Source organism: Perna viridis, chromosome 12 (genome assembly GCF_037379345.1).
Source record: "Perna viridis isolate PV_CMFRI_1.1 ecotype Kerala chromosome 12, ASM3737934v1, whole genome shotgun sequence".
Classification (NCBI taxonomy): domain Eukaryota; kingdom Metazoa; phylum Mollusca; class Bivalvia; order Mytilida; family Mytilidae; genus Perna; species Perna viridis.
The window spans coordinates 1,543,494-1,562,986 of record NC_142456.1 but is presented as its reverse complement, the minus strand read 5'-3'; the positions used below and the strand labels follow the sequence as shown (position 1 = coordinate 1,562,986).

Sequence of the window (19,493 nt, the reverse complement as noted above, 5' to 3'; positions counted from 1 at the left end):
CAGCAGTTGGTCACTATCTTAGCAACAGGTATTGATTATCTTAGCAACAGGTATTGACTATCTTAGCAACAGGTATTGATTAACATATTGAAAGTTGATTTGGTTTCTTAAATAGGAAAGCTAGCAAAATACACAGTAATTTTATAAATTATCATTAGTTTCTTTATAATTAACACCTGCCTATTTTGAGGTTATTTGTGATTTTTTTTATTGGGTCAATTTCAAATACATTTACAAGTAATACAATGGGTCAATAATATAAATAATGCATTATTTCAACACACAAACCACTATTGACCCATGTCTTCCTAACTTTTTTGGATAATTTCTGCCTTTTTAGGACCAATGGCCCGTGACCCCCTCCCAAAGTGACACCTGTTTATTGCCTGTCAGAATTGATTGAAATTTTTACCTTTGCAATGATTTTTGGTTTCATTTTTCAGGTTATAAATCACCGTACGTACAGCGTGAAGAACAAGCAGAGAAGTTTAAAGAATTTGTTCTGTCCTATATAGACATGCTTAGATCTGCATCAAATGAGTAAGAATATTGTAATGATATACATTTACATGAATTTCATTTTCCCTAACTGAAATTTTATTTCTGGTTTAGGGATTAAATTCATGCTTGACCAGGTCTTTAGAATTTTTATTTCTTGTAATTCTATTAAGTTTAAAATTTTAATCATTGTTAATTTTTTAATAAAAGATTGATTATAGTACTGTCTAGTAGAAAAATGATAGCAGAGGTGTTTACCATTACAATTTCACCGTACGTGCTACAAGATTTGACTATACATTATGCTCTATGGATTGTGAATTTCTCCATAAAACCCATGTTTAATTGACAAAAAAGTAAAGATATTACAAATCATCTTCATAATTCACATGTACGACCAAAAGTACGGTTGGTCTTAAAGTAGCATAAACAGGTCTGCAATTGACGAAGTTTTTTTATCCAATCATAGTGTGTTACTTTTTATTTGAATTTTGTTTAAATGAAGAAAAAAAAACAATTCTGGGTTTTTTTTAATTACTTTTTACAATGTAATGATTTCCTTTTATTTACAGTAAGGTGAAAGTTCTGTATGGAGGGAATGAGATCTTTGATTTCGAAGTAAATGCTATTTTCTGGAATGATGTAAAACTTGCATCAATAAGTCTTGCTGCCATATTTGTGTTCATCTTGATATTGACATCTTTCTCTCTTTGGTTGACCATCTTTGGACTGACCAGTATATTGTTATGTTTTCCTCTGGCCGTGTTTTTCTACCATACTGTCTTTGGTGTTACTGCCTTTGGGATACTGAATGGTGTAGCTGCATTTGTTATAATTGGAATTGGTAAGAATTTAATAGATGTGGTAAAGCAAATGAGAAATTGATTTGAAGAGACAGATTCTTCATGTGATTTTATAATAATTATTGTAGCAGTGGTATTTTGTTTTAATGTCTGTTCATTTTTATGGCTTTCCTAGTTTGATCAAACTTAAGAATTAAATTGTCAACACAAATGTCTGTTACATGCAAAAGGTAAACCATGGAATCTCACTGTGAGATCAACACAAAACTATGGAGAGCCTACAAATTAAAGAAGAAAAATGTACTTTTAATCAACTTATAATGTGCCATGATTCATGAGTTGGAAATATGAATTTATAATGAATTTTATTATCAATTTAATCTCTTAAAGAATACAATGTAAATTGTGAGATACAGACTAAAATTGACTTACTGAAAGTTGTTGTTATTTTTAATATACATATGTACTTATGTTATAAAATTCATATATTTTAAGTAGTCTATAAAAAATCATCGTCTGATCCATGGGTTTTTTCTACACCATGAATCACCTTAACATAGACAGTTGAATTTTATATAGACTGGTACTTAAAAACTACATGCCTGAACTTGAAGTGGCAAATTCTCATTAGAAGTTGTCTGGTCAATATATACTGTATTAGGTTTAAATTTTATCTTTTTGTAGGTGTTGATGATGTGTTTGTATTTATTAACATATACCGCCAATCTACAAACATGGAGGAGATTGAGACTAGAATTAGACATACCTTATTCACTGCAGGAAGAGCTACATTTTTTACCTCATTCACTACTGCCGCTGCATTTGCAGCTAATACAGCATCATCCGTAAGTTAATTGTTATGTCTCCACTTTCAAAATTGTTTTTTATGTGTGTACATCTGCAGTCGATTTCACAAAATGTCATTAATGTAGAATTGAATGTTAGTTATGATGTCACAATGCTATTATAATAGCATCACTTACGATCAATTTTTTACTTGCAACTTTTTTGTATCTATAAATTTTCTTCTTTGAACAATTTATTTGAACTTTGCAAGCAACATCATGCAGCTTTGTACTGTTGCGTTACTTTTGACTCCATTTAACTTAAATTACTCCTAATTGAACATCAATGCTCAAATGCTTTAAAGGGTCTTATTGGCCGAAAATACAACTGAAAATTAATAATAAAGTGTTGAACAATTTAATCGTGAATTTGGAGACTTGAATCCATCACAAATGAGAAAACATAACAATTTTTGATAATTCTTTGCCTTTTGTATTTTCAGATTCCAGCTGTTCACCAGTTTGGGTTGTTCATGTCACTGATTGTTGGCTGTTGTTGGATGACTGTTGTGGTAGTTATGCCCCCTGCTCTGTACATCTGGGGATATGGAATACAGAAATGGGAGGAGAGATGTCTTGCCAAGTAAGATATTAAGAACTAGATCCATTCTCACCTCTCTACTCATGCTACTGTTCAGTAAGCTTTGACGGTTTTAGATACTACAAGAAGTCTGAAGATCGTCTGTTTTGTGTTGAAATTTTCAGAAATTGTTCTAGAACTTGGCACCCAGAAACCTTTATCAGGACTACACGTATATTCCATGCTACTGTTGTATATTGTAGTAGAGTTACACTGCTATAGTGGAAAATGCCTGTAATGTCTTCGTTTTGTAAATTTGTTCCATGAGTGACATAAAGGGCATATAATCCCTTCTCAACTGGTCTATTAACATGGGAAAAGTAACCAAAATAAAACAAATTATTACTGTATAATTTGTAGATGTACAAGACATAATGTCATTACTGTTTTCTGAATATTGATATAATACTTTGGATTTCAAGCATGAAAAGGGATAAATTATTTATTACCATATATGTTGTAGTATTTATAATTAATTTATTTAAGGTTGTGTAAAAAGTGTAGACTGAAGAAGATATCTTTACCAGCTGACATAATGGAGTTTGTAGGTGGTAAGAAGTCTAATCATACCCAACAAGTCAGCCATAATCTACAAACAGTGGAGTATGATGATGATGATGATGATGATGTCCAGTTACTGAGTATGGATGATCCTATGGAATACTATATTGGTAAACATAAGACCAACTAAAAACATTTCTCTATTCTCAGGTCCTCCATTTTTTCAGTAACCATATTATCATCATTACAGGAAAATTGAAAAAATGCACCTCCCTACTTATTTCTATAAATGTAAAAATCACACTTTTCATTCTCTTGGCATAATTTAGTTTTTAGAAATCCTGCCCTTCCTCTTGAAAACCTGACAACCATAGAATATACATTTGTACTATTAATTGCCTTTTAGTGGCATAGAGTTTTTATAGATTAGTATTAACTATTTATTGCCTTTTAGTGGCATAGAGTATTTATAGATTAATTTTAACTATTCATTGCCTCAATGGCATAGAGTATTTATGGATTGAATTTAACTATTCATTGCCTTAATGGCATAGAGTATTTATGGATTGATTTGAAGTTTTTCATGTATTTAAATTTATTGATTTCATCACTTTTTGATAGGTAATTTCCTGTTCTATATACTTGTGCAAATTCACCATCTTTCCTGGATAAAATTGTTGACTCAACCTGGGCTGTTGCCTTTTGATTTGCTCTCCTTAATGGTATACTAACAAGTCCACATATATATAGCAGGGTAGGAAACTCACTAAAATTCTATCCTGAATACAATTTTTCAGTATATTTATTATATGGCTTTCTAGATTTTTGTTAAAATTACCCAGCCTTTCCAAAAAATAGCCGGACTTGGGCTGGCAGGCAGGCTACTATTTCTCACTCTGTATATAGTTAATAGATTCCTTGACAAGTCTGTATCTTTCATTTGTTTCTTCATCTGTTAAATTAATACACGCTGTTGACCTATACATTGGTTCTTTTCTATGTCTTGGTAGAATCAAGGTAGTCATCTTGTTATTTTTATTTTTTCCATCAGGTGATTTAACGAAGGGTATCAGATGTGGTCATTTTTTTTTCAATTTAATGAATGGTCAAGACTCAATGATGCATTAAAGTGAATTAAAAATTAACCAACAGAGTTAAGGACATGTTGATATTAAAGATGAGTTAAAATATTTTAAAGACTGTGTTAATGAACGACCAGTCCAGATTTATTACCACCTTACTTCACATATCTGTGATTCAAATTTGTGAAATTAAGATTTTTTTCTCACATAATGATTAAAGACAGACAACAGAAAAAAAGAAATCATTCAAAGTAATAAGATGGGTATGATGGATGGATATGCTGTAGTTTTGTTCTTCAATTTAAATGTTCAGTGTGCATGACTTTCCAAATCACTGTATGAGTTGGTTCATACACTGAGTAAGTAATACCTTGTGGATATGGCCAATGATCTTAAGGAATGGGTTCTCATTTTCAATCAACTTTTTTGCAGAGAGGTATGGAACTGATGAAGATGATGAAGTTCTACTGATACCTGACCATAGAATGTACCAGCAGGGAACAACACCAACTGAACAAGATCCAGTCAAAGAATCTTCACTGATGCAATTTCTACAGGCGGGCATGTACCATTATGTAGCTTTACCTGTTATTAGGTTCAGAAGGTTTATTATAGGTGAGACATAAGTGTGAAATATTTATATAACACAGGTAATTCAAATAAAAAGCTCTTCAGTCTAGAAATTGCTCTTATATTCATTATTATTTCAGAGTGTATAGTACTTTCATGAAGTAGGAATCAGTCAACTCTGAGTAAGACTATTAATTTCATTGGGCTTTATGTTTAGCTAAAACTTTTAGAGTTTCACTCATGACATGCTGTTTTAGTTTAAACATGTTTATTTGCTCAAAACAAAATGGATTGGACAGAAGTATTGGCAGTTTTCACAAGTAAACCAGTTTTGATTATAGCTAAAATACAGATCACTTAATCCTGCAACATGAGAGATTGGAATTACATTCCTCCATACTCCAATCTCTTACTTCTTAGTGCCATATTGGAACCCTCAAGCTCTGATATAACATCAGCAGTATTATACAAAAAACATCCCCTTCTAAAGGTTGTTGTACTGTTTCTTTACTCTCATATATGAGAAGGTGGTAAACAAGTAGACCAAAATCCAGCAATCCTTCACAAAAACAGTTTATATAAACTTTATATTCTGCTTTTAGCATTTTGAATGGGTGCAACTGATTAAAAGAATTGTGCATCTTAAGGTGCAAAACAAAATTTTTTTAACATGTTAGATTAACCATTGAATTGCTATTACCATTTTAAATTTTGTTTTGTTAGACATATTCAGCATGTTAAATTGGTGACCTAATTCGAACTAGTTGGTCATTTTAGGGTAGGAAACTCACTCAAATTCTAGCCACTCCTGAATACAACTTTGCAATACATTTACTGTATGGCTATATAGATTTTTGCTAAAATTAGCCAGCTCTGCCAAAAAATAGCCAGTCTCGGGCTGATGGGCAGGCTACTATTTCTAGCTCTGGTCATTTTGAGAAGTGTCTCAATTTAAAGGGCCTTGTTATTTAGAAAAAAAAGTTAAACTTCTTATATGTAAATAAAAGACCAGAAAAACTTTGTATTTTAAAACACTGGTTAAGCAAAAACATATTTGTTGTGATATGTCAGATGTTAGATGTTAGGATGGCACCAAGTAAAAAAAAATAGCTTGCTAGACAACCTCTAGCATTGATAGAGATACATGTTGCCTAACTCAGCTTTTCAACTAACCACTTTAACATTTCCTGTTTTGTCAAATTGATTTTTTTTTCATTTTTCAGCCTTAACAAAATGATATAACTTTTAGTCATTTACCGTTAAAAAGGATGTAAGTCAAATAAAGGCTCTCAAAGATCATGACTGAATATCCATATTTTTTTCAGAGTTAACAGGTAATCCATAAAATATGAACCAGTCAACCTCTTTGGGCCATTTAGAATAGAAATTGTATTTTTTTAATTAATTTTCTCAGGAATATCAGTATTGATTATGGTAGTGTCAGTAGTATTGATAACCCAGCTCCACCCGTCAACTAAACCGCCTGAAATTTTCCGTGAGGACACTAATCTACAGATGTTATTAGATCTTAAGACCAGTATGGGAATCATCGATGATGTCTCTTGCTACCAGTGCTCTGCTATAAATGATGTAAGTGTATTCAATTGATTTCATGAAATTTAAAAAAAAGGGGGCTGACTGATCACAGACTGGTTTCAGAAAGAATCTCAAATTGAGATTTTCCTTACATCCTTCCTAAACAAATAGAATCACTTGAAATTGAAGATATGAGGAGAAACTCAGGGATTTAAGGAAAGTCGCAATTAGAAATTTTTTTATTAAACTCAAGACCTGTTTTTAATTGATACGATACCTGAAAAAAAGTTATATATATATATTATATTAATAGGAACATAATTTTTTTCTGCTATTTCAAATACAGATTTTACCGTTAGGATTGTATTTTTTACTGTATATATACTACCAATTTTGCCCAATTTTGGCTTTGTTTGTAGACCTCGTAAAATTATCTCAGATTATAAAACTTTCTGCATTGATGCCTTAAAAAATATGGTCATTTTCAATAACAGTCTTTAGTGAAATTATTTTAATTGTTTTATTGTTTGCTTAGGTACCGTCTAATAATCATTACCATATTCTACCGAAACCCAACAGACCTTGACCTGCTACACCCTCACATCATAAGGCTGATATTCATGAGAAAATCAGTTTTAAACAATTTTTTACGACCTAGTGTTAAAAATTATGGTTTAGAAGAAACAACTGATACATTTAAAAAAGTGGAAAATGTCTTTCTTTCATGAATTCATTCTTTTTCTTCCTTCACGTAGCTGTTCTTGAAAAAAGTACATTGTTCTTTATGAAAATTTTCAACTAGGAATTAATTCAAAGCTTATAAAGTAAAGGTGAAAGACACTATTTTGTAATTTTAAGCTTAATCTGCTATCTACTTCTCAATTTGTCAAGCATTCTGACAACAATCAACATATAAATTGTAAACTTTCATACCTCAGTACTACATATATGCAGCTCAAAGCTCCTAAGCAGAAACAAAATTTGGCTTTTTTAATTTTTACCTTTCTGCTTTTTTATTGGCGTAGTAAATTCATGCTTTATACTTCTTGATAAATCCCCAATTTGTTTAGGTACCATCTAATAATCATTACCATATTCTACCGAAACCTAACAGACCTCGACCTGCTACACCCGCACATCATAAGGCTGATGATAAATCTATCCCATGGACTACACCACCAAGTACAGGTATAGTTTGGTATAAACATGACTTGAAATTACATGGTCAGGGACATCAGCAATGTGGACCCTAATGTACTATCACCTTGTCTGTAATCAGTCCTCTGACCATCTGTCGTCAATTCTTGTAAGTAAAAAATATTAATATCTATATACAGTGCTAATTTTAAATTTCAAAAATTGAATTTATTACCATATGACAGTATCCATTTTAAGTTATGATTAAATTTTGTTTAGTCATTTTGAGCATTCAATTTGTTAATATGATATCAAATAACTTTAAAATTGTAACTTGAAATTATGTTAATGTACCATGTAAGTATACATTTTAGCTTCATTAAATGTACATGAATTCTTAATTACTCTGTCAATATTTGTTTACAGGGCCACCAGTTTTTGAGATACCACCCCAGGATAAAGTGGTACCAGTTGGTAGAGCTGTCACATTTTACTGTTCAGTCAAGGGGAGACCACTCCCAAAGATTTCCTGGGAGAAGAACAATTTACCGGTTAAACAGGTTCATACTGCCCAGAGATCCACTGTTCTGTATCAGGAGGGTGTTTTGGTGTTTAGTTCTCTAAAGAAGTCAGATACTGGCTCTTATACATGTGTAGCCTCAAACTCAGTATCAGAAATCAGGTCAACTGCAAGGCTTGTTGTTACCGGTAAGTTGTTCTAACATACAGAAGCATTGGATTGAAAAAGCAACCAGAATTTATAATTGTGTAGCCTCTAATTTAATATAAAAAAATAAACCAGCTGTCATGCTTCTTGTTAGTCAGATCACTGTAAATTACAGGGATGATTTTTTAGCAGAATTCTGCTATTTCAAATCTGGGTTTTACAGTTATGATTCTTTTTTTACTGTATATTTGCTTCCAATTTTGCCAATTTTGGCTTTGTTTGTAGACCTGGTGAAATCGTCCCTGAAATTAGACCACATAAAAAAATGGGTTGTATATGTTCTTTCTACACATGCATTTATACTGTATTCATGTGATAGAGCTTATTTTTCCTGTATATTAGTAAAAATTATTATTACATTTTTATTATATTGTACAAAAACAAGAATATCTTTTGGCAAAGATATATATGTATTGTGTTTTTGGGTTTTTTTTTTTGTTTTTGCATAGGTTATGTTATTGAAATTGTTGAAGATGGCACTGCTGTCTATTAGATATATTTCATTCTGTTTAGTACATATATCTTGTGATAGCCATAAGTTCAGATTAGACTGTACGTAGAATTACATCGAAAAATACATCATAAAACATCTAACAATGCATGTTCTTAATCCAGACAAAGAGCCATCACGTCATAAGACACCAACTACAACAAGACAAAGCCCACACCAGCACACCACAACTCCCCAAGTTGGAACAATGCCAACACCCAAGTCAGTGCCTGACAATTTTGACATTTGTAAAACCAAAGATTGTACCAAGGCTAAGGATAGACCAATGTTGGAGACAGGGGCCACAGTATATGTGGTGTTTGGAATATCAAAACTGGATAGGAGTGGTATCCAAGTTGGTCATGTTATGCAGAAAGACAAGGTACAAAATTTGGATCAGTTGATTCAATGATATTTTTTTTTATAAAATATTTGTTGAAACCTTTTTTTTAAGTAATTAAGGGAACCAAGACTGTAGCAAAAATCAAAAGAATGCAATCCAGGGATACAGAGAGACACAATAAAGAAAACAAGTAAATGAATAATTTAGACCCCACTAAAAGCTGGAAGCGTGGATCAGGTGTGCCGGTAGGGTAACCATTGTTTGCTTTTCTAGAAACACCCATCATGTTGCTCATAAATACTTGATATAAGTATTTGCTGAATTAATTCAGTAACAGCTTTATTTAACGTTGTTAAAACCATTTCACTTCTTTTATTAAGCATGAAATGCTCAAGTCTTAGGATTTGTACAAGTACTTGCAGACACAGTTTTATTTTTAAACGAATACCCTTGCACGAATAGTGTTTGCTACTCAGATGCATAGAAGTATGTATCAGTTCATATTTGGTTTCCAGATAATAACATGTGAATTGATTAATAAGAATTTTTTTCCAGCTCTCCATATATTTTTATGACCATTATGTGCAGTATAACTTGGGGGTCAAATTAAATTATTAATTTTCGCTAAGGAAGGAAAACAGGTTCCTGTAATTGCTTGATTTAGTGTAAGTTTTTATAAGAGTCAGGCAAAATAAGAAAATTCAGAAACATGCATATTGAATCCCCACCGATCTGACATTATTATTTCACCCAAGTATGCTTTCTATATTTAGAAAGGCCGTAATTTGATATCTGCATCATTGGATTTGCTTGTAAATTTTTCAATAGAATGTTAGAAAAAAGGAAGTTTTTGACAGAATTATCTGCCCATTAAATGTTCATATACAGTGTTTATCTCAATGCACCAACATCACGTGGAAAATGTTGTTTTTTCCCATGATTCTGATCATGAAATAGTCAAAGGGTACACTATCTAAATGATATGTTTTCTCATATCATGTTTCACCCACTGCCTGATTCTTACAAAGACTGACACTTAATTAATAAGAGGTAATTCAGAACTGAAGACTTTTTCTCTATACGGTAATACCACATGTGACATTTTTTTTTACAGGGGAAGGTAGTGTTAGATCCAAGTTTCAAAAGAAACTTCAACTTCTCAAGAAACTCTACAGAAGGATTATCACAGTTGTGTAGAATTTGTAAGAAAATTGCTGCCAGAACAGACCTCATAAAGAATGGCAGTGCTCAGTGTTTCCCTATAGATTACACCAGTAAGAATTACAGGACCATGATTTCAATTAAGCCACACTTTAAATAATGTTTACCCTTATCCAACCCTACCTCCTGGCTTTGGGTAGGTATATATAGGCAAGGAAAATATTTTGCCCCCAAAATTCATCTGGTTCTGTTATAATTGTCATAAAAGAAGTGAGAAATATTGCTTCTAAATTTAAAAAAAAATCTAGTCAGAGAATGGCAATAAAATTATTTTGAAAGGGCCAAATTTTGTGGGTAGATAGGGTAACAAGAGAAACAAACTTAATTTTAATTTTGGCCTTAGGCCATACAAAAAAAAAATGCCTAGATTCTCCAGCCACTTTTTAGAAAAAAAATTGATGCAGGAGGGAGGCTTATTTTTTTATATATTATTATTTTTTTTTAATCAGAAGCAAGATTTCTTTTTCTTTTTTTTAACGAACAGGATGTTGAGAAGTTAGATAAAATACCTTTGCATTAAAACATTGGAATATGAGTTAGGCAAGAAATAAGAACCATGTCTCCCCCACGAAACATATTTTCATTTTTAATGATCAATGTTAAATAACTGCCTTGTTTGCATCATATTTTTTACCTTTCTGTCAAGCTCACAGACGAATCTGTTAATTTATTAAAAGTTTATTATGGACTGGATATGAAAATTTCTGGAACAGGTATGAAATTTCCGAATTTTACTGTAAATAAAAATCGCAGATGCTGGAGGGTTTTTAGAGATGCAGCGGTGCCTGAGAACCTAGCATATTTTTTTTTCTTTGCCTTAATGATTCATTTTTAACCTGTTATCCCTGTTTTTTATGTAAGAGTTTAGTGATAAAAGTTATCTTTCCATAATTATGTCAATCATTTTTCAGTTTTTCTGTGTATCACATATATATTTGTTATTTGCTTGATGGATTTGAAGGAAACTTTAACAAAGAGAAGAACTGAATTAGTAGGTCACAACTGCTGAAACTGTTTAAAATGCTGGGGACTTTAGCTTTTCAGTTAATTAATATGATAGATTTATTACTTAGTGACTATTGCAGTTTACAACACACAAACTCTCATTGAAGCAGGCAGATAATTATTGTCTTTCTACAATTGCAGACACTTATATAGCAGTCTGTAAAAATCATGCAAATTCTGTAATATGCAATATACCTCAAAAAAGGCTACACATTTTAATTTTTATAATAAGTTGTTTCATGGGTCTGTATGATGAAATTTTTAATCATTCATTCCAATCTGTCTACTCTTAGGAGATAATCCACATTTAGAGTTCAATAATTTCTATTGCGTTTCTTTGTCCTTTACAGAGTTATCTCCCTTAACTTTGAATTCTATAGTACATTTATATTTTATATCTCCTATGAACAGTGAAAAGCCACATGTTAATTTCTGTTTACCATAACATTTTAAACAAAAATATTATTAAAAATGAATATGTAGGCTTCCCAACCATGTATCACAATTTGAATGATTCTTAGATGGAGTACTAATTAAGTTTCAATCGGTAGGTTAAACTAAGTAAAGTTGCAGTTTTTAATATTTGAGACTGTAGGTATGTGATTTGACAGTTAGAGTTTTTCAATACCTGGTGAATTTATGATAACTTGTATTGATATCAATATTTTAGTGGAGCTATTATTGTATTCCATCCCTGGTTGTCAAGATCTCCCTAAACCTGTAACAGTGTATGGTAGACAGGCCAAAGCTCATGTGGTGGGTGGAGTTGAGAATACCTCGATCACATGGTGGGCATTTGGATTTGAGTCTGTAAGTTATTTAGTGCTCAAGAGTTTATTTTCATGGTTAACAGTCAGTACAATATATACAATGTCCTGTGAAATGTATAATTTTTCATATACTGCCACACAAAATGGCAAGGTATAATGTGATACCCTCCAAAAAGTGGCATGTCCGTTCTCATGTGTATTCAGATTATAACTTAAGAATGGATTAATGTTTTTTTTTTTTAATTGTATAAACTGTTTTGTACCATAAAGTACATATCTTTAGCAAAATCCAAAATGTAGTTTTTGAATTAGGTCATTTTGAAAATTTGATAGTTACCCTTTTTCACCATTACAAGACAGGGAATCACTTAATGTTCCATTAATTCCCTATTTTTATTGATAATTTAGTTTTAATGATAAAATCAATGAAATTATAAACCTCACTTACTTCAAACATTTTATCCTTCTTGGTGCATAGGGCATCGACAAGCTGTCTCTATAAGACCCTGACCTGAGCTGTTCTCTGTAATTCGTTCAACCAGATTTTTTTTTTCATTTCCAGACAACATCCAAGGATCAGTCATACTTTGAGGCTTATAAGGAGTACCTGAAATGGGAAGAGTTGATTGGTAGTATCAAGGAAGACGATTCTATTGCTCCATACCTCAAAACTGTGTTCCAAACCTCAGAGTTCTGGCCTCAGGTAAATTCCGAACCTCAGAGTTCTTGCCTCAGGTAAAATCAAAACTTCAGAGTTCTGACCTCAGGTATATTCCAAACCTATGAGTTCTGGCCTCATGTAAATTCCAACCTATGAGTTTTATCCTCAGGTAAATTCCAAACCTATGAGTTCTGGCCTCAGGTAAATTCTAAACGTCAGAGTTTTGACTTTAGGTAAATTTGATGATTATACTTGTCTAAATTTATAATGAGTGCGGATGAATAATGAATATGTTTGTTTCGTGCAAAAGTTTTAAATGAGGACTGAAGAATTTTCAATGCTCTTTTGAACGTCACATCTTGGAAGATGATGCATTCCTTATATGATAATGAAGTGAAGGATTTCTAGGTCTTAACTTTATGTATATACATATCTTTAAGAAATAATCCACTTTTAATGTCTCATATACCAGTCCTGTCCCTGTGGCTCTGTGCTTTATATTTTCACAATTTAGAAATACTTTTAGAATTAGAGCATGCAAAATGTGTTCAATAGGCATTCTATCTTTAATTATTGAGATTGCCTCTTTCAGCAATCTGAATTGATATAAGCTGGATATTTATATAAATTTCCAATTGTATGTTACTTATAGGTTATGATGGAAGTTGTAGCTGTAAACAGCGCCATCTACAGTTTGATATTCTCCATGGTGATTTGTTTTGTAGCTGTGGCAATCTTCACAAGTCATGTGACATTACTGCTCATAGTATTAGTCACTATATTAGGTTTGTTTATGAATAATTAAATGTGACTTTAGTCTTTATACTGCAATATTTCTATTTGAGCAACAAAAATGCTTTGACAGTCTTTATTGATGATATACAGTCATTGACAGTGTTTAACACTTTGGCCCTGCCAACTTTCCTACCCTTGCATGAACTACCTGTTTATCATTGCCTCACTTAAGGGAGTGGGGGCAGCCTTTAGTGCAGAAGAAATTGAAGTAACCTGATTAAACTTGATTAAAAAAAATGTGAATTGCAGTATAAAGACAGTAACAATATTTTGACTAGGAAAAAAAAAACAATGTGCAAATTTTGCAGGAATTGAAAAAAAATGCTTGACTATACCTCACATTTTATCCTGATTCTAAGCTTTATTTCTAGTCAATACTCTGTTTTTGTCTATATATATGATATTAAGTTAGACGTCATTAAGCATTGTTCTAACCACAGTTTTTGTTGGTTGCTCCAAAGTGAAATTATTGAATGTTTATAGTTTCATGGACTTATCATATAGTGTAACAATCATGATTATCTTCCCTTGAAATGTTGTTTTGTAGTTTTTTTTAGAGAGGATATAGTTAAAGCTACCATCTGTTGGTACATCTGATAGCTTCAGTAAAAAATGACAGATTTGAATATTTTTATTTTGGCAGTTTTTTTTTAATAGATTTTTGTATATGAATGTATTCAAAGGAAGGGTTTAGGGATTATGTCAATTCATAGATTTCAAGAATTTTGTTTTGTAGATAGGAATAATTTGTACCTGTGGTCTAGATCTGTTTCTATAGATATCTTAAACTCATTTTGTGTGAAAACAACTTTCCTATTTTATATAAACAGTGATTGAATATTGTGCAGGCAGGGGAAATATTGTTCAGGGATAGGAAAGTATTGTGCAGGCATGGGGAAATATTGTTCAGGCATGGGCAAATATTGTTCAGGGATAGGGAAATATGTTTGAAATCCAATATCATAATTCAATATATTTTTGCAGATACTTATTTTCAGGATTTAGGGTGTCTAATTCCATGGCTATTTGAAAATTCACATCTAGCACTTTCTCAATTAGGCATTAAGAGACATACATGTGTGTGTGTATCTGCTGTATTTAATTTTCACAGTCATGCTAGTGAAATTAGGAAAAATTGCTTACCAAAAATAGTTTACAGCAGGTGAATCTTCTATCAGGGACAGTTACAAAGCTGGAGAGTAAAACTGTATCCCTGTCTACTGCTTTCTTTTTTTTACAGAAATGATATGTCTGGTAGCTGGTATATTTTACCTTGTTGGTTAGGAAGTAGGTGGAGTAAAAGCTGTATCTCTGTCTATACTGCTTTCTTTTTTTTACAGAAATGATATGTCTGGTAGCTGGTATATTTTACCTTGCTGGTTGGGAAGTAGGTGGAGTTGAAGCGGTATCCCTATCTATACTGGTAGGGTCATCAGTTGACTACTGTGTCCATCTTGTCGAAGGATTTATACTGGCTGGAAAGGCTGTTCCAGATGATTTGAAAAATGTAAGTTTGTCATGTTCTCGTTTGAGCCAATCAAAGAGACACTAGCTATACAGCTACATTTTTCAGCCAAAGAAAAGTACTGATTTATGACACATGATCATCCCTTACTCACACTAAAGACTATTTCGCTTCTATTTGGACCAGTTTCTTCATGTATTTTTATTTTAAGTGTGATATGTTGTACCAAATGTTGAATATTATGGAGCAAAATTCAGTTGTGATGTTGGTAAAATTGGGTAAAAGTTGTCTATGACATTCAGACCTGATTTTCCTCCACTTGATCAAATCCTGAATATATACCCTTACAATTGTATTTTTACCATATGTTTATTTCAGATTTCGGCAATACTTGCTTTTTTGGTTGGCACCATAAAACCAAGTCTGGACATTGAAAATAACATTGTAATATGTCTATGACATTGATCATATGTTTATTAATTTTTTTCTATGGCTGTGGTCTAAAAACCTTTGAAGGATGTCATATTTTAATGCATTATTTATAATGCGATATTTTCATAATGTAGATATTGAAAACTGCATTCACTACTAAGCTGCACTTTTCCCAGAAAATATACTCATCATGTTAACATCTGAAGTTGCTGCAAGTTGGTTTTTGTTATTCAGGTAAATTGTTCATGATTTTATTTGACACACATTTTATATTTCTAGGATTACCCTGGTGCTCGACAATGGAGGACTAAAGCAGCCATTAGCCATATTGGCGTCTCCATCTTCAGTAGCTCCATGACAACAATAATGGCTGCCATACCACTCACGCAGACAACAATCCTCCCTTTCTCTAAGTTTGGGCAGATTCTTGCCATCAATTCTTCAGTATCTATAGTTTACTGTCTAACTGTCTGTGCTGCATTTTTAGCTTTTATGGGACCTAGCCGCTTTAGAAGCAATTGGAAATCAACATTAGTTATGTTTATTGGGACAAGTGTGGTGATAGGGTTATCTGCCCTTGTTTTATTTGTGATAAGTAAGTGTGGTGTTTTTATACCAGGACCAAATGGTGGAGCTTTATTCCCAAATTAGATTTTTTGGGGGGTCCTAAGGACCTTTGAATTTATTCTTAATTGTTTTACATGTATGGATGTTTAGTTTTATAGTTACATATTTTCATTATTTATTTTTATACAAGACTTTAGTTTGTTTTGAGAGTTGGTTTATTGATATGGATGTTTTAGCTCTACCATGGTTCAATGAAATAGTGGTGTCCTTTGATTTCTGAGCATAATATCAGTTAGGTATCTTTTACATTTATTTCTATTATTGAAATATGGTAAATTCTTGCATTAATTTATGAAATTGTGTTCGTTTTTTTTTATTAACTTTTTCAGTATATCTTTTTATATATTCATTATACAAATGTTAGACCCAGCATATGTTATAATGACTCAAAAATGTTTTTAGTTTGATAGTATGCTAGTCAACATGAAAGAAAGTACATTTTAATTTCCAAAGTTTTTAAAAATATTTTTTTGGGGAATTATTTGGCTGTACACATTGAAAGGATAGAGATTATCAAGTCCTTTACATTTATTTTGATGGAAAGAATTTTATGTATGATAGTTTTTTCTATAGTGATATTGTAAATTACTTTTTTTTCAGTATTCATAATGTATTAATTTATGACTTTACAGAAATCCGATTTTTTGTTGTGTTTTTGTTTTTAATTTTTGGTTTTTATGTAATGTCTTAAACATGGAATAAATTGTACTCTACCAAAAATTTCAAAATCAAGTGTTAAACATCTTGTTTTCCAATTATTAATCCTTAATGCTTTAAAGTTGGAAAAAAACTTTGTACCAGCTGTGAGGAAAGTTTTGTTTAACTGTTAAATGGAAAAGAAGAAATTCCAACTTCATCTTTCATTTACTTTTTAGATATTGGTATATATTACTTAGAGTTCTATTTGTCTCATCCCTTGTGATAAGAAAGGAAACATTTCTTTCTTGTGTGTTTATTTTGTTGTACGCTTTTGTCTTGCTGAATAAAATTATTGTTTGTTGAACATTTTGTTGTTTTACTTTAAAGTTAAAGACAAGATTAGAGATTGACACCTTTCGTTTGAGCAGGACACAATTTTTAGGAAAATATTTATGTCCTTTTGGTTCTAGAAGACAAATTGTATCGAAAGTTTGGCAAATAATCAATAAAAGGTTAATGAAACAGATGCTTTATAGAATTTCATGAAATTTTATAGCCATATAGGTTTGGTATCATACGTAGATGTGCATCATTGTCTAATATCTAATGTCTAATGGACAAATATGTTGTTGATTAAAAATTCTAGCATTTTGTAAAGATCTTCTTCTGTATATTTGGTAGATGATTTGGAATTATTTCTTACAAAGTATGAGGAATCTCTACCAAGAACTACATGAACTGTATATTTGTATCTAAGTGTACCATCTTTTTTAAAAAAAAAAACAACGATGTATAATGTATGAAGTCGAGATTTGAACTGAGTATGGGGAATGAAGTTTACAGTGTTGACGAAGCATAGGTTTTAATGCTACTATATTCAGATAATAGTCTTGAATTGATGGCCTCCAGAAGAGGATCCACATTGAATCAATACCACTACATGAGTTACACGTGTTATGGTAGGACTGCAGACCCTCTTTGACAGCTGTGAGTTTAGAAGTTAAAAGTTTTGAAAGAGGTTTGGTGGTACATTTTGCAGATCCAGCTATGAAATGTTGTTTGTATGGATTCTTGTGGAGGATTTTAGGAATCAAGTTCATAGACGGTAAATCACAACCATTGTTTTTGGTAGAGAGATCAAAAGAGGATAGCACAGATTTATGGTTTCCCATGATCTCTTCTTTGGAGAGTGTGGTTGTAATATAGGTCTTATCACTGTTATTATTTTTTGACGTCTACCTCTGATAATAAACATTAGATGTAAAAGTTTTGCATACGAAAACAATGTTGTTTTGGGCTTTGGCTGCTGGTATGACAACATATTTGTCATGTATAGTAGACAATATTTTTGCTACGTCGGGGTCTTTGAAAACTGATTTAAGATTGGCACTCATTGACCTACTTAGAACATTCATTCGTTTCAAAATTAAAAACCTCACGGCCTTTAACCACTGACAGAAAATCAATGTCTTCTTGTTCTCGTTTTATCCATTTTCTTGCGTAGTCCTCCATGGCATCAAAAAGAACTTTAAAGTTATAATTGCAATTTATGGGGCGTGGTTTACGGTACCTGGGACATTAAGAAAAGATATTACGCAGAAATTCGGTTTCGATGATGGTTAAATCTCCCGTAATGATGTGACCGGAAGGACCATATCTGAATGGAGAGTTTTGCAAGAACAGTCAGGTGATTTAGCCTAGAAGTCCTTAATCTTGAGGTTCTGCAATAGCCTTTTATAATTGAAAATTTCACATATGCAGTAGTGTATCAGGATGTCACATACTCAATGCACCTACATAGTGACCGCAGTTATGATTAAATTATATTAATTGAAGGAAAAAAAACTTTCTAAGCGTGATATGTTGACTTTTGTAGTGGTGAAGTTTAGAATATCTATATAATCCTTAGGGTGCTGATTTCAACTGAGTTACTGTAGTACATTAAAAGGGTTTGAAAAATCATAGGTCTTGACGATATTATATTCCGACGATAATCTAGAATTGAAAATTTGATCGGAAAACCTAATTGTTGAAAAACCGATAAACGTTTCATCAATTAAAAAAACGTTATAAATATCAAGTGTAAAAGATTTCTGTAAATTCAATGAATTTGTTGAATGAGTAATCAAGGGAACCAAGGTTGTAGCGGTAATCAAAAGAATGTAATCCAGGGACGAAGACCAGACATGGGAAACAGACATACACAACAAAGAACATAAAGTAACTAAAATCATACATACAAAGTAACGAAAGTAAATGAGCAACTCGGACTCCACTAAAAACTGGGAGCATGGACCAGGTGCACCGGAAGGGTAAGCGTCCTCTGCTTTTCTAGAAACACCCGCCGAGTTGCTCATAAAAAGTCAAGTCCGGGGTAGACAAACGAGTGAAGGAAAACTATGACCCGTTGAATAAATCAGTTCTCATGGTGCTGATGGATACACCATAACGATCGATGAATAATTATTTGTTGATTTACTAATAGTTGTAAAGCCTTGTTAGAAATTTTACTTTACATTTATCGTTATAGTTAATTTATGGTTGACCCAAAAATAAAAAACAAAACAAAACAAAATAAAAATACCTTGTCCAGAGTCTGTCATGTTTGTCATTAATTTGTTTTCGTGTCGTTATTTGAGTTTTTATTTTATTTTGAAATATTAAGTAGCTGTCTTTGTAAGAATTATGCAAAATCTGAAAAATGTGATACACCCCCAAAAAAGGCTACATATTTTTATTTTTGTAATTAAGTTTTTTTATGGGTCT

The 19,493-nt window shown here is 32.0% G+C and overlaps 1 protein-coding gene across 10 annotated transcripts in view; it reads left to right on the top strand.

Annotated features, from left to right (window-relative positions):
- LOC148600706 (protein dispatched homolog 3-like) overlaps positions 1-17,091 on the top strand; it is a 28,856-nt gene extending 11,765 nt beyond the window's left edge. For 9 of the 10 annotated variants that reach the window (XM_088556495.1, XM_088556503.1, XM_088556494.1 and 6 more), the window contains 16 exons: positions 444-540; positions 1,071-1,342; positions 1,986-2,146; positions 2,590-2,729; positions 3,213-3,397; positions 4,742-4,924; positions 6,294-6,469; positions 7,486-7,603; positions 7,979-8,260; positions 8,895-9,151; positions 10,227-10,386; positions 12,009-12,148; positions 12,671-12,811; positions 13,422-13,554; positions 14,905-15,071; positions 15,741-17,091. In XM_088556495.1, the coding sequence (XP_088412621.1) occupies positions 444-540; positions 1,071-1,342; positions 1,986-2,146; positions 2,590-2,729; positions 3,213-3,397; positions 4,742-4,924; positions 6,294-6,469; positions 7,486-7,603; positions 7,979-8,260; positions 8,895-9,151; positions 10,227-10,386; positions 12,009-12,148; positions 12,671-12,811; positions 13,422-13,554; positions 14,905-15,071; positions 15,741-16,112 (2,984 nt within the window). In that variant the 3' untranslated portion in view covers positions 16,113-17,091. The other variant, XM_088556504.1, reaches the window with a different exon arrangement.
- The last annotated feature ends 2,402 nt before the right edge of the window (positions 17,092-19,493 follow it).